We start from the raw sequence: 14,893 nt of genomic DNA, 5'->3' as shown, positions 1-14,893 counted from the left end.
GCTCATTTTCTTGTTACTTGACGCTGTCTGGCTAGCATGCTAGCATTTCAGTTCGACTTTTCAGCATTCACAGAAATTGCCTTTTCTAGTTACCTATAAAATGTGTTTTGTGTTGATGTTTTGGGTGTATGGAACAGAATATTTTCATTTGCATTATTTCAGGTGGGAAAATTTGCTTTGGTTTTTGCTTGATTTGGCCTTTGTCTGACTTTTTGGAAGTGATTACAACTGAGGTACAGCTGCATTGTTCCATGAATACCTCTCCATCGGAAAGGAAAACCCTCCGCCATCTTCCTTCCTATGGAATCCCGAGGGGAAAGACATTTGGAAGTGCTGCATATACAGTAGCAGCCCCTTTTTGCATGAGTGTCACATGACTGCATGTTATTATTCATGAAGACCGAGGTGTCAGCCAATGGGAAGCCTCCATTGCAATGACGTACGGGAGGCGGGGCCGGAGGCTGGTACGAATGTGTGTGTGTGCTCGACCAAGCCGCCTCCTTCTCTTCTCAGTCTGGCTAAAGGGTGTAGGGTTGCGGTGTGTGCGGCTCTCACTCTGCACTGAATGAACCACGGCAGGCTCCCCACAGCCCACGCAAGAGGCTCCGCGGCGCCACGGCAGAGACGATGCCCTGCTGAGTCCAGGGATAGGTCCGGGAAACTCGTCCGGCCGTCTCCCTCCCTCCCTTCCTTCCTTCTCTTCAGCCATCCCGGCAGCAAGCGGCAACCTCCTTCCGGCGGGGAAGCGAGAGACGAGAACGACTTTTTGTCTTATTTCCGTGTTTTTTCATCCGTGCGTGGAGCATTCTCCATGCGAGCGTGGATTGTATGGAACAAGGCCGTTGCACTGACCTGCTAACAGTTAGCACGGTGGCTAACTAGCAAGCTACACCTGCTAGTCGTCATCGCTTTCCCGCTTCGACTCGTCGGACAACAAGTTTGACTTATTTTTTTAAATCACTTTCCCCCTCACATTACTTCATTTTTGTGTTGGTTTTTTTGCTCCATAAACAAGCCAAGTGTATTGTTTCTGTTTTACGAAACGTGCCACACTATTTTTACACCGGTGAAATAAGCTAGCAGCTGCTTGACCTGCCTATAGTGACGCCGTGACTGCGCTTAAAACTTGACTTTTTTCCCCCTGAATCCTGTTTCTTAATGCAGTTTATCCAATTTAGTCACATTCTTTAGCGAGTTTCCGTGCTGGTGTATTTTGAACCGGCAGTTCGCACTGATTATAAAAACAAAGGAAACGAATGAATAAGTCAAGCTAGCTTCGCCTGTTGGAGTCTTGTATTTAATTCCACTGCCTTATTTATTGGGGATACAACGGACGTGCCTGAGCTGAAGCGACCAAAAAGAAGAAGAAGAAGCTCCGGTGTAATTCTGGCACCACATTCCCCCATGAACATACAGAGATCACGTCCTATTAACATTTCACGTCATGGGAGATCGCGGCACAAATCGCACGACTTCGAAGACTTGTCTTGCTTGAGGACCGCCAGCGAGTCCCACCACAGCTTCAGCCCCAACCTCGGTTCGCCCAGCCCGCCGGAGACCCCGGACTCGTCGCACTGCATCTCCCGTATCGGGGACTACCTCCTGCTGGAGCCCCTGGAGGGCGACCACGTCTTCAGAGCCGCACACCTGCACAGCGGGGAAGAGCTCGTCTGCAAGGTGAGCACACACACACACCTGTCCAGGTGGACTGGCACGCCATGCATTTCGTCATCATTCACCTTCAGCCTGGAAGTCTTTTTTTTTTTTTTTTAGCCTGCAGCGAGCACTCTTCTGTCTGCACTGCTTAGTGATTGCTTGAATGGCAAATAGCGAGCTGGCAGCCAAAAGAGGCCTAATGGAAAAAGTGAATGGGCCACGGTGTGGATTGCATGACGTAACGTTGACAAAGGAGCAGGAAAGACACACGCACACACACACAGCCTCCTCCCCCACCGTTTGTACACAAGCATTGAGATCTGCAATACAAAATGCACAAAAAAAACTATTTGTGCAATAATTTTGCGACTATTTTTTAAAATACAGAAATAGCCTACTTAATTATCACTGCGTATTTGTAGGCACTCAAGTCATTGACATTTTAGTATATTATTTTTAAGGGTCCTGTTTCACCTTGCACTTTAAATTGCATTCAATTGTTTATTTGTGATGACAATTAAGGAATCTACCAAGAATGAGCGCTCAGCACAATGTTTTGCATTAGTACTAATAACATGCATATATTAAAAATGATCCTTAATAATCTAGCCATCCAGGCTTTACACGGCTTTAGGGTCACCGGAGCGTATCCCAGGTGGGGTACAGCCTGGTCTGCTTACCAGTCAATTGCAGGGCACCTAATAGACAAAAAACATTCATCATTTACACATGAGGTGAAAAAGAAACATTTATAATGTAATTTTCATATTTAAAATTTATTTTTAAAAGGAAGGGATTGCATAAAAATAGTAGGAAAGATTTAAAAGGAGATTGTCATTTTTCATAAATAAAAAAAAGCGTTTAGTGCATTTTTCAAAAGTTATTAGTGGTCTGCAGTGCCCTCGGATGGCCATGAAAGGTATTGTTTTTCTCTAGGCAAAATATTTCATTTTTGATTAGTTCTCATGAGATTGTGCGCTAAATATGGCCATACAATCATGATGTGACCCTCCCTTGACCAGTCTCCAATCAATCGATTTTTCACCTGTGCCAGTGATCCGCCCCGCTCTTGGTCTAGGAGGTCACCGTGAAGATTGGGAGGGCTGTGGGGACTTATCCTATCGACTGCCAGTAGAGGAGCAGCTCTTTACCTGAGCTTCTTGGGCTGGAAGTCAATTGGAAAAAGAGGAGCAGGGGAGGAGGGGTGGGGGGTTGTTGCCATGGAAACTAAAGAGGCACTGCAACCTGAGGCGGTGGCGTATCGCTATTCGTTAATATGACACTTTCATTTTCCACCCCTCACTTGTGCAGCCTCAACAATGTGGCACGTGGCCTATTTAACTGAACAAGTCATGTGTGAATGTTCTGAATTGTTGTGCTTGTGTAAAAAAAAGTTATTCAGTAGTAAAACTGTAATGCAACATTTTTTGACACGTGACATAGATATTTAAAGTAGAGGTAGGCTTGCTGAAGTTAACCTTCTGGCGGTTCATATTTGGGACCTGTGCTGGCCTGTAACCTTTCCTTTGAAGGACCCATAGCATCCAGATGACCAATATTTGACAAACAAGTTCTCTTATTTTTTTGCTCCTGAAAAGGAACCTGACCGTCATTTCCAATGATATTAATTTGTTGTTGTGTATTAGGTAGATAACTATCTGTACTTTGAACACCCTCTTCTCGCTAAACTCAACCCTCTTGGTGTGATGTCATCTGCAGAACTGGGGCCTCATATATTGCAGAACTTGGGCCTCATATATTGCAAAACTGGGGCCTCATATATTGCACTTGTGTTGATTTCGTACTAAATCCATGCTCCAATCCAGAAAACGACATACAAACAAAAGAAATCAGATGTATAAAGTGTGCACACGCATTAATCCGAGCACATTTTTTCCGTACATCCCAATCAACATGGAATTGAGCACACATGTTGGAGTGATTGGTCACTCTCTGTGCATGCCCCCATTTAAATCATATTTAAATTAGTCATGCGCCTGAGATCCCGCACTGCACAATCAGAAAACACAAAAATTATGAGCAAGACTGCAAAAATGAAGGTCACCGACAAGGATTTGGAGGTTCTTCTTGTTGAAGTAAAAGTGTGCCAAAATATACTTTTTGGCATGCTGTTCTTTAGTGTTTCCAGCGAACCAAAGAGGGCTGAGTGGGATAAAGTGTGCAAGGCTGGCAATTCTGTAGAATCAGAGAACCGCACACAGGAACAAATAAAGAAATAAGTGGTACTGCATAAGGAAGAAGGTGAAGAAGAAGGTGGATGTGGCCAGAACAGGTGAGGGGAAGGGAGATAAAGTATTGTGCTCACCCCATTTGAAAAGGTAGTTGCTGCAGTGATACATAAAACTTTAGAAAAGGTGGGAGCACATGTGGGTGACTCTGATTACCCCCCAAGATAAATATAACTAGTAGTGATGTGCGGATTGATACTGAAATTATGCTCTAATATAAATTCTCAAATCAAAATATCAATACTTTTGATGCTTTATTTATTTGAGATTATGTGTGTGTGTATGTATATATATATATATATATATATATATATATATATATATATATATAACAGGAATACAGTGTAAAGGAACTAAATCATTAACATCTTGTCTAAATGAAACGCGATTGGTGGGAACTAGTTTTTCTTCCACATGTAAGTAAGTCATGTGCAAGCAAGAAAATGACTGGCAATTAAAATGAGTCACTCGGTATTATAAAACAGCAAATGTTTTTATCCTTTTATTGTAGGCTATTTGGAGACACTACATACAGAGTTGAATATAAATAAGAAAGAATTCAGTGCAAAATAACGCCATCATTTGTTTCGCCCTGTGATTTTATATCGTTTGAAGATGATTCCCCAAGAGCAGCAACACTTGAAATACACTGCTTTTTACATTTTACCAGACACATTAGGATTATTTGCACAAAATATCTGTGTCAGATCGGTATTGCCGATACCAGCCTGAATTTTACTCTGGATTGGAAAGAAAATCAGTCATATCGCACATCACTAATAATTAGTGTAGTTAAAGTACCACTGATAGTCACACATATGTGGTGTGGTGAAATTACCCTCTGCATTTGACCCATCCCCTTGTTCCACCCCCTGGGAGTTGAGGGGAGCAGTGAGCAGCAGCAGCGGCAGCCGCGCTCGGGAATCAGTTCCCAACGAAACGTGTTTGTACAGTTGCCTACTCACAGCCAGATTAGAGTTTAATGTGAAAATGATGTGACATTTGGTTGAAAATCTTTTAAACATGCCATCTTATCAAAAATTATATAAAAGACTTTGACTTTTGTTTGATTACTCAATTTATTATTGCAACACAGGAGATTCACAGCCGCATTTCTACACTGTCTCCGGTGCCGTTAATGTGCCACAACCACCAGCAGCTGCAGCTGTCAGTCCGACTGTCCAAGAAGCTGTGCTGGAGTCACAGGAACACATTGTGACAGCAAATAAAGTAAAACAGATACATTAATACATCCTCAAAAATATGAATGAGGCATTAAATGCACGGCATAAATAATCACTTGGATAAATTCATCCTCACAGATGAATATGAAGCATTAAATGCATTGTCAAAAAATTGATTTTTTTTTTCCTTTTACATTGTTGAAATGGTGTAAATCCATTTTACACCATTTGACAAAGCCCGAACAACCACCTCTGTGTGTTGCCAGGGTGCCCACAGCCTGTAGAAATGTGGGTACATCAGCCATTAAGTTGGCGTGAGGCACCGCACATTTCCACGTCAAGTTCAGGCTTGATGCTTCTGAACTTTTCTGTGAAAAGGGCGTACACTAAGTTTTTGTGCGTACGCATGCTTAGTACATGAGGCACCAGGAGGTCATTTACCCACATAGACATTGTGCCTGTTTTTGTCGCCCTGGACCATGATTACTTCAAAACTGATATAGTTAAGGCTATGACCAAAGACAAAATATAAAACCATTCATTTCTGGACTTCCCTGGTCTTCCATAGACACGATAGCCTGTGTTTCCTTATGCTCTTTCAGAATTTCCTTTAACTTCAGTAGAAAATGCAAAATACTGTAGAATACTAGCGGTTTACCTTCTTTTTCCTCTTGCCGTTTTTTTCCGTATGTTCTGACTGTCATGTGCTCCTGATTCTTGAGATTATATTTACATTCCATCCAAACTCTGACTAAAACCCTTCTTCTTCAGTCTGAATCATTAAAATGATCACTGTAAATTACACTCTTGCTTGGTCATTTTGTGCAAGTCAATTTGACTGGAGAGGTCTATACTTTCCTCATATTGCCATAATTTGGAAATGTATGCAGGCTGACCCCTACAGTTGTATTGCTACAACCTTCAACAATGCATCTGGCAGACATTTTTGATAATTCTCTTAAATTATGTGCTAAAATCTTGTGATCTGTGATGAAGATGCTACTAAAACACATACTACACAATATGAAATTGCCTCTAGTCTTTTGTAGGTGACGTCAGCACGCCGATGCAGGCATGCCAACATTCTAGAAGTGGAAACAAGTTTCAAATCAATATTGTCTTTTTTATCCAGATCTATGAGATGGGGGCCAGTGTTGGCATTTTAGGGTCCTTACACCCTTTCACTTAGAATACTCTTCTGTCTCAGTAAGACGTCTTCAGTCTCCTGACTTCCTGCGTCGTCTGCATCTGCAGGTGTTTGATATTGGCCGCTACCAGGAGTCGCTGGCGGCCTACTTCGCCCTGGGCCACCACCAGCACATCAACCAGATCCTGGACATCCTGCTGGGCGAGACACGGGCCTATGTGTTCTTTGAGCGTAGCCATGGCGACATGCACTCCTTCGTGCGGACCTGCAAGAAGCTGCGTGAGGACGAGGCCGCCCGACTCTTCTACCAGATCGCTTCCGCCGTGGCGCACTGCCACAACAACGGACTCGTCCTCCGCGACCTCAAGCTAAGGAAGTTTGTCTTCAAGAACGAGTCCAGGTGAGTGCTTAATCTTAACATTTTTGCAGTAGGTGATGAAAGCGTGCTACTGACCCCTTGGGGAAGCCTGTGAACTCTACACTTAATGCATGTTTTCAGTCAAAACTTGCAGCTCCCGCTTATATCTTAATTTATAATGATATTCCTCTCGGCAACAGGTGTTGAAAAAAAAAAAGTTCCCCACCTTGGAAGAATAAAATATTTTGCACCCCCCCCCCCCCCCACTCTCCACTGTGATTAAATAGTATAATGTGTCTATAAAATTGTTATAACTATACCTCTGCATAACATTGTAAGCTTATTAACAATAAAGGAAACAACAACGGTCTTTCTCGTCTCCCACTGTGGTTACAGGGAAGCCAAATGCTACATACACTTCATCATATTCTGATATGGCAAAAAAAAAGCATGTTCCCTGAGGTCACATGCGCCCCCCTGGCATTGCACCGTTAAGTCGTCTGTTTTCCTCGCAAAATTCCACAGTATTCTGGACATCTGTGTTGGTGAATCTTTTGCAATTTGTTCAATGAACAATGGAGACAGCAAAGAAGAAAGCTGTAGGTGGGAAGCGGTGTAATAGCGGCCGGCTGCAGCAACACAAACACGTAGCCGGTGTTTCGTTGTTTACATTCCCGAAAGATGACAGTCAAGCTTTACCATTGGCCTGTGGAGAACTGGGACAACAGAGATTCTTACCAGGAGGACTTTGAGTTGGATACGCAGACGCGGTACCGTGAGTACGTACGCAGCTGCGGCTTTCAAACATTTGGTCGCTTGCCCGTACGTGCGTGCCGCTATGTGCATGTCACGTACGTAATTTGGGGACTTTGGGGAAATATGTGCTGTATGAACTTTGGGGAGGTGAACGGTACTTTGGGCTGTGGGATTGAGTGTGTTGTGCAGGTGTTTGATTTGTATTGGCGGGTTATATGGACGGAAGGGGGGAGGTGTTTGTTATGCGGGATTAATTTGTGGCATATTAAATATAAGCCTGGTTGTGTTGTGGCTATAGAGTATATATATGTCTTGTGTTTATTTACTGTTTTAGTCATTCCCAGCTGAATATCAGGTCCCACCCGCCTCTCACAGTATCTTCCCTATCTGAATCGCTTCCACTGCCCTCTAGTCCTTCACTCTCACTTTCCTCATCAACGAATCTTTCATCCTCGCTCAAATTAATGGGGAAATTGTCGCTTTCTCGGTCCGAATCGCTCTCGCTGCTGGTGGCCATGATTGTAAACAATGTGCAGATGTGAGGAGCTCCACAACCGGTGACGTCACACGCATATCGTCTGCTACTTCCGGTACAGGCAAGGCTTTTTTATCAGCGACCAAAAGTTGCAAACTTTATCGTCTATGTTCTCTACTAAATCCTTTCACCAAAAATATGGCAATATCGCAAAATTATCAAGTATGACACATAGAATGGACCTGCTATCCCCGTTTAAATAAGAAAATCGCATTTCAGTAGGCCTTTAAAGAGGCACATGGACACGTCTTGCTCACTTTTATTGATAAAACTTCATTTGGGGTGTGAAAGGGTCATTTTTTTTTTTTTTTTTTTTTTTTTTGCGGTTTTCCAATTTGTTATTGATATGAATCCGAAACCGTGGAACCTCAATTAACAAATTCAATTGGTTTTTGAACAGGGTTTGTAAATAGAAAAGTTTATATGTTGAAGACAATTTCTCCATAAAGAACAACGTAAACCTGAATAATGGGTTTAAGCGTTGACAGAAGTACATCATTTAGTAAAGGTTAGTACACTTTCAACACAATATAAAGCGCTATACAGTACTGGGGTGTAACAGTTTCTGCAACAATGTACAGTAGATACTTTCCGAATATTTCAAACCACACATCACATCGCTTGTCAGTTACTTTATTTGGAGTCATATTAAGCTCGCAAAACTATAACAATGTTACAAAAAGGCTTAAAATACGTAAAAAGCAAAGTAGCTATCAGCAGCACTGTGCTTTGCCGACTGACTACAAAGGTTGTGTTGCAGGGCACAAAATGGCTGCGCTGCAAGACACACAATGGGTGGGCAAAACGTTCGTACACTGAGACAAGGGTTGTACATCAAAGCAGATTTTTAATCGTCCTTTGGTACGTAGAATCGAAAAATGTGTACAATGAGGTGTTAGTCAATCAAGATTCCATTGTATCAAAAAATCAGATCGGATTATATGGGCTTGCATGTCCGATATCAGCGCTCCAATACAAGCAGTCTTGCAGCGCTAATAACCCTTAACCCTCACGTATAATAAGGCACAAATAATTAAATTTACCGCATTAGTTATGCAGACTGTGCATCATAGTAGCGGAAAAAATTAGTCTCTATGACAAAAGTAGCAAGCACAGATTTTGGGGACCTCCCACATTGATGTTTGCAAAAACACTTGTTATCCAACATGGCCTGAGGTCATTCTGACAACTTCTGTGCGTGTTTAGACGGCAAACACATGTTTAGTTTAGTTTTCTTTTCTTTTAATAAGCAGCTTTTATCTTGGCCCACTTTTAAAGATGCACTGATGTTTTGGAAAGGCTTTTATCTAAAGTGAAAGCAAATGTCAATGTTAATCCCAAGGAATTTTGTGCTCCACTTCCTCTCGGAAGACTCCCGTCAAGGCAAATTGCCCCACTTTCATTTCATGTATTTTAAGTCAGGTTGTAATGAGGCCGTAATCTGTGTTTAATGCAAACTTCGGGTTTAAAGTCACGTTTCGATTCATTTTGAGTATAGTAAAATTAAACACAAAAACTTAGCTTTTGCGTGAACAACTTTACACAGTGACCCAATCGTGTGATTTAATTTGGTTTAGGGTAGACTTTACTGTCTAATTTGCTTAATCGACCATGACACATTTGCATGTAATTGTAGAGGACACTGCTTTCTTCTGTCGTGTCTTTTTGTGTTGGTTTTTTTATACCACAAACATTACCAGGGCACCTAGATGGAGGTGGGGCCCACAGCAGCCTCCAGTGCTCGTTAAAAAGAGAAAAATGTGTTTTCACGTCACTCTCTAAAAGTCCTTACTAGGGATGGGTGATATGGCCTAAAATGTGTATCGCATTATATATTGCAGCCTTTTCCAATTGAGATAAATATTATTTGGCATATAAATAATATAAAAACCCTTTCGAAAAGGGTCACATAGGCTCCTAAATTAGCTACTGACGTATGCAGTAACATATTGCGTTATTCCCGGTTCTATTATTTTCTCAACACTTATTAATCTTTGTTAATTTACAGTTAATATCTTGTTACTTTCTGTTGTAACATATCTATACCTCTGTTCAAATGTAATAAACACTTATTCTTCTGTTGTTTGATACCTTACATTAGTTTTAGGTGACACTACAAATTTAAGTATTGAACAGTATTAGTCATACCAATGTTCATATTTAAAATCTTCAGGCTCTATAAATATCTTTTTTGATCAAAACTGTAATTCTACAATATTAAAACATTTTGGTTTTGAGTTTATTTTGAACATGCAAGCATACAACACGATGCATCACAATTTCCAGTTTCTCTATTCAACATGTTTGAAAAGGAGTAGGAAGAAGCAGAGCTTATTTAATCCTACTCTTTTTCTTTTACATAACAGTTGCTAAAACGTTTATCCACTTTCTGTTCTCAATTTATTCACAATAAACTCTATAAGTAATGACAATAAAAATAAATAAATAATACTCGGTGAAGTATAGTGAGATGAGTAAGGTTATTTTGAAAATGAATGGATGGATGAAATAAATTCAGAATGTTTATCATGGTTCCTCTTCTTTGTACTTTTGTAAACACTTTAAGTTTGAAAAGTTTCTTGTTGTGGATTATATTAGTACATTGTTTGATTTCTTTGCTTAATCCATTCCATAATTTAATTCCACATACTGATATACTGAAGGTCTTAAGTGTTGTACGTGCATACAAATGTTTTAAATTACTGCATTCACAGACAGACTCGTTAATGTGTGAATGAGCGAATGCGGAAGATAAAATGGGGTCCGATACAAATAAATGAATGCTTGGGGAGAAACATTGCTGTTGACATGAGACCTGTCACTCATTTTTAATGTGTTTTTAACATGGGAACTCCCTTGTAAAATGCAAGTAGCATTCCAGTTTGGTGTTGGCGGTGTCCTCATACTCGCTCCTTGTGTGGTGTGTGCAGAAGCGAGGTGAAGCTGGAGAGCCTGGAGGACACGTACATCCTGGACGGCCGTGACGACTCTCTGTCGGACAAACATGGCTGCCCTGCCTACGTCAGCCCCGAGATCCTCAACGCCGGCGGCAGCTACTCGGGCAAGGCGGCCGACGTGTGGAGCTTGGGTGTCATGCTCTACACCATCCTAGTGGGGCGCTACCCCTTCCACGACGTGGAGCCGGGCTCCCTGTTCAGCAAGATCCGCCGGGGCCACTTCAACGTCCCCGAGACGCTCACACCCAAGGCCAAGTGCCTGATCCGCTCCATCCTCCGCCGTGAGCCCGCCGAGCGCCTCACCTCCCGCGAGATCCTGGAGCACCCTTGGTTCGCGGCCGCCGGGACTGTGGGTGGCGCCGCGCACACCATAGTGGAGCGCGATCAGGAGCAGCTGGTCCCCGACGTGAGCATGGAGGAGGAGGAGCTGGAGTTGTTCAGTTGAGCACAAACCAAGCACAAACAGACCACCAGATCCGCCGCCACGGGGATGGGGGAGGGAGGGGCTTGCCGTTTAGCCCTCAGTAGTTTAGAGACGGTTTGTCATCAGATATATGAGGTGTTTCCATCTTCGCTTCTCCACCATTTTCATGGAAAACCTTGAAGCATGACAAACGCCATCGTGACCCGACGCGGCGCTCGTGACACCATCACGAAAAATGTAGCAAAATGTACTTTCTTGGGGCGGGGGGTTGATATGGTGCTAGTCACGGTAAACACATTCTCTTTTTTGACACTACGGCAAACATGAGGGGACGTACGAGCGCGGGGAAACAGGAGAACCGACTAAAAGCTTCTCCTTCTCATGCCCCCTTTTTCCTTAGGCATCAAACACCACATCTGGAAACCTTCAACCTTTCCTGTTGACATTTCTGAGTTGTGTTGAGGAGAGAGCAGCATTTATTTAAATCTATATAGAAATATATCAAAGAAATAGAAATATATATATATATTTAAAAGTACATTGCAGGGTTTTTGCCCCCACATTTAGACACCAGACAGGATCACTGTCTCAAGCCCGTCACATTTCCTATATGCCAGTATTCCCGCCCGCCACTCCCTCTGCAACAGTATTGCTCCAATGCGCTCCACAACCTTCCACCGCGTCGACGCCATCGTGCTCAGATGTTACTTGAAGAAAAAAAATCCACCTAGTCATCAGCATGAACTCCCGCTAATATGCAAGCTTGCCAACTGGGGGGGAGGGGGAGGGGAGTGCGCAGAGGGGTCTGCTTGTTTTTTCTTTTGCTGCAAGAATCCTACTGCTTTTCTTTCGTTTCTAGACAGAGCTTCCTCTTTAAGTTGGTGCTAATGTTTTAGTCCTTTTTAGTTTCACGGACAGGGGAAGGAAGGGAGGGAGCGGGGCGGGGGGAGTTGGGTTGTGCATGGTGGGATGTCTGCCTCCAATGTTCTGATTGTATCGTACTAGAGGGGGGAACAATTCTTGTGTTTTTGTCCAAATTTATTCATTAAATAAATACAAGTTGTGAATTGCATTCAGTGCTTCTCATATTTATCTTTCTGTGCATCCGGAAAGTATTCACAGCGCTTCACTTTTTCCACATTTTGTTATAGCCCTATTCCAAAAGTGGATTAAATTAATTTTTGTCCTTAAAATTCTACACAAAATGCCCCATAATGACAATCTGGAAAAAAAAAATGCGAAAATGTTTTTATTTTTTATTTTTTTATTTTAAACAATATAAAAAAAGACACAACATACACTTACCATTAGTGCATCAACCCAAGAAAACCCTCCCTCCCTCATTCACACTCATTTACACAAAAGGGGCTGTCTCTTTCTGTTATTAAAAACTTCTGGTTCCTACAATATAGAATAATACAGTCTGCAAGGGATACAGTCTTTAGAGCACACATGATTGTGTGTGCTGCTGGTCCACTAACATTTTCATTAATTACTATTTTTTATGTAATTGTTTTTCAATCAATCAATCAATCAATGTTTATTTATATAGCCCTAAATCACAAGTGTCTCAAAGGGCTGTACAAGCCACAACGACATCCTCGGTACAGAGCCCACATACGGGCAATGAAAACTCACCCCGGTGGGACGTCAATGTGAATGACTATGAGAAACCTTGGAGAGGACCGCATATGTGGGTAACCCCGTTTTTGTATTGCTTTACTTTCTTTTCTATCCAAGAAAAAGTATTTTTATTTTTTTATTTTACTTATTTATTTATTTATTTTTTCCATTTATCTTATTTTATTCCACATAAAAAAAATTAAAAAGTTATTTAATAAAATAATAAATAAATAAAACAAAACAAAACAAACAAAGGACCTTGTCTTCACCAGACCGGATTGTCAATGAAATCAGATTGTTCAAAGGGTTCTTAAAACCAGGTCCAGTTCAGATTACGTCTAGATCGGGCTCAGCAACACACACCTTCACCCATGTACAGTCCAGATCACATCCAAGTCGAACTCAGCAACACATACCTTCATTTATGTACACTTAAAATAGGGAATACAACAACAGATTCCATATCATATACAAACAAAATTACATTTTCAGAATAAGCCTTTGAGGACTTCCCATCTTTTTTTAAATGTTTTTTGGCATTATCGTTTTCAACCATATCATTTTCTAAAGTTAAAAAATACTGAATAAATGTTTTAAAGAAAGAAATACTAAGTGAATATCTGTTTTTGGCCTTAAAAATAAACCTTTTACCGAGTACTATAATTAAATTAACTAAATCATGAATGTCAATGAACTGTCCTAAAATAACAGAAACTACATCAAGCTTCATAAACAAACCAATCTTTAAACACGTTTTTTCAACTTCCACCCAAAACGAAGACACAATATGACAATACCAAAACAAATGTAGGGTGGATTCAGGCTCCTGACAACAAAATCAGCAATCATCTGACTCTGTCATATTCCATATTTAATTTTTTTTCCCCGTGGGTAGGAAGTTATAAATAATTTTAATTTGAAAATAACGATTTTGCACATCGATAGTGGTTTTGTAGATTAATTTGAATATTGCATCCCACGGCAACGGGCAGTCAAAAAAGTCCTCCCATTTTCCATATGTGTTGTATGGGGCAGCATTCAAAGATTTCTTTATTAAATAAAACTTATATATTTTTCTATTTATTTTAGTTCCTTTTTGCCAACTAGAATTTCTTATTAAGGGTTTATAAACTAATAATTTAGTAGTTCCATAATTAATTTGTTTCCATCTTTTCCCAATGACTCCAGTTAGTTGATTAAATGAAAAGCTTGAACAAGCATCACCATACATAGTTGTAAATTCATCATATTTCATAATTTTACCATTCTCATTGATAATGTCGTTGACAAAAATGATTCCTCTTTCAAACATATGTTTCCAAAAGAAAGGCTTTCCATCTATTACAATATTAGAGTTCATCCATATTATCTGCTGCAAAATATCATCTCTTTTTTCTGGTACATATAATTGAAAACACCACCATGAGTGGATTGTTTCCTTTATGAACCCCGCCATGTTTCCCAGCAGACTCTTTACATAAGGAAAATGGGAGGGGATCACTTGTAAAAAAGGATACAATTTATTTTGATACAATATATGTTTTTTGTCCAACAGGACACTTGTGTACCACTCAGTGTTTAAATACATATTTGGAACAATTGATGCTTTTAAAGACAGACACATAGCTTCTAGGTTGAGAAGTTTCAGGCCCCCATATTCATATTCATTGTACAAAACCTTTCATTTAATCCTTTCTGGTTTGCCGTCCCAGACAAAATCGAAGACCCTCCACTCATAAATCTTAAAAAAGTTTTGTGATGTAGCTGGTAATGACAAAAACAAATAAATAAATTGAGGAATAATTAAAGAGTTGACAGTAGATATTTTACCATACAAGGTTAAGGATTTCCCTTTCCGTAATTGCCTAATTTTATCCATCTTTCTTAGTCGATTATCATAATTTACTGAGCCTAGATCTTCCAGGTTCTCTGGGACAACAACACCAAGTATGTTAACTGGTCCATCTTTCCACAAAACAGGCACTTTGCATTCCATTCGAAAGG

The 14,893-nt window shown here is 40.9% G+C and overlaps 1 protein-coding gene across 1 annotated transcript; it reads left to right on the top strand.

Moving 5' to 3' along the window:
• The first annotated feature begins 486 nt into the window (after positions 1-486).
• Positions 487-12,198, top strand: trib2 (tribbles pseudokinase 2). Its single transcript, XM_062044943.1, has 3 exons — positions 487-1,677; positions 6,344-6,636; positions 10,816-12,198. Exons 1-3 carry the CDS (start codon positions 1,405-1,407, stop codon positions 11,285-11,287), a joined length of 1,038 nt encoding a protein of 345 aa, XP_061900927.1. The 5' UTR covers positions 487-1,404; the 3' UTR covers positions 11,288-12,198.
• The last annotated feature ends 2,695 nt before the right edge of the window (positions 12,199-14,893 follow it).

Source organism: Entelurus aequoreus, linkage group LG04 (genome assembly GCF_033978785.1).
Source record: "Entelurus aequoreus isolate RoL-2023_Sb linkage group LG04, RoL_Eaeq_v1.1, whole genome shotgun sequence".
NCBI lineage: Eukaryota > Metazoa > Chordata > Actinopteri > Syngnathiformes > Syngnathidae > Entelurus > Entelurus aequoreus.
This window is presented reverse-complemented; position numbering and strand designations above follow the sequence as displayed.

Excerpts from the sequence above, each read along its gene's own strand:
- trib2 (XM_062044943.1), top strand. The coding sequence starts at position 1,405 with ATGAACATACAGAGATCACGTCCTATTAACATTTCACGTCATGGGAGA. Across the intron at positions 1,678-6,343 it reads GGGAAGAGCTCGTCTGCAAG|GTGTTTGATATTGGCCGCTA; the intron begins GTGAGCACACAC and ends CTGCATCTGCAG. Across the intron at positions 6,637-10,815 it reads GTCTTCAAGAACGAGTCCAG|AAGCGAGGTGAAGCTGGAGA; the intron begins GTGAGTGCTTAA and ends TGGTGTGTGCAG.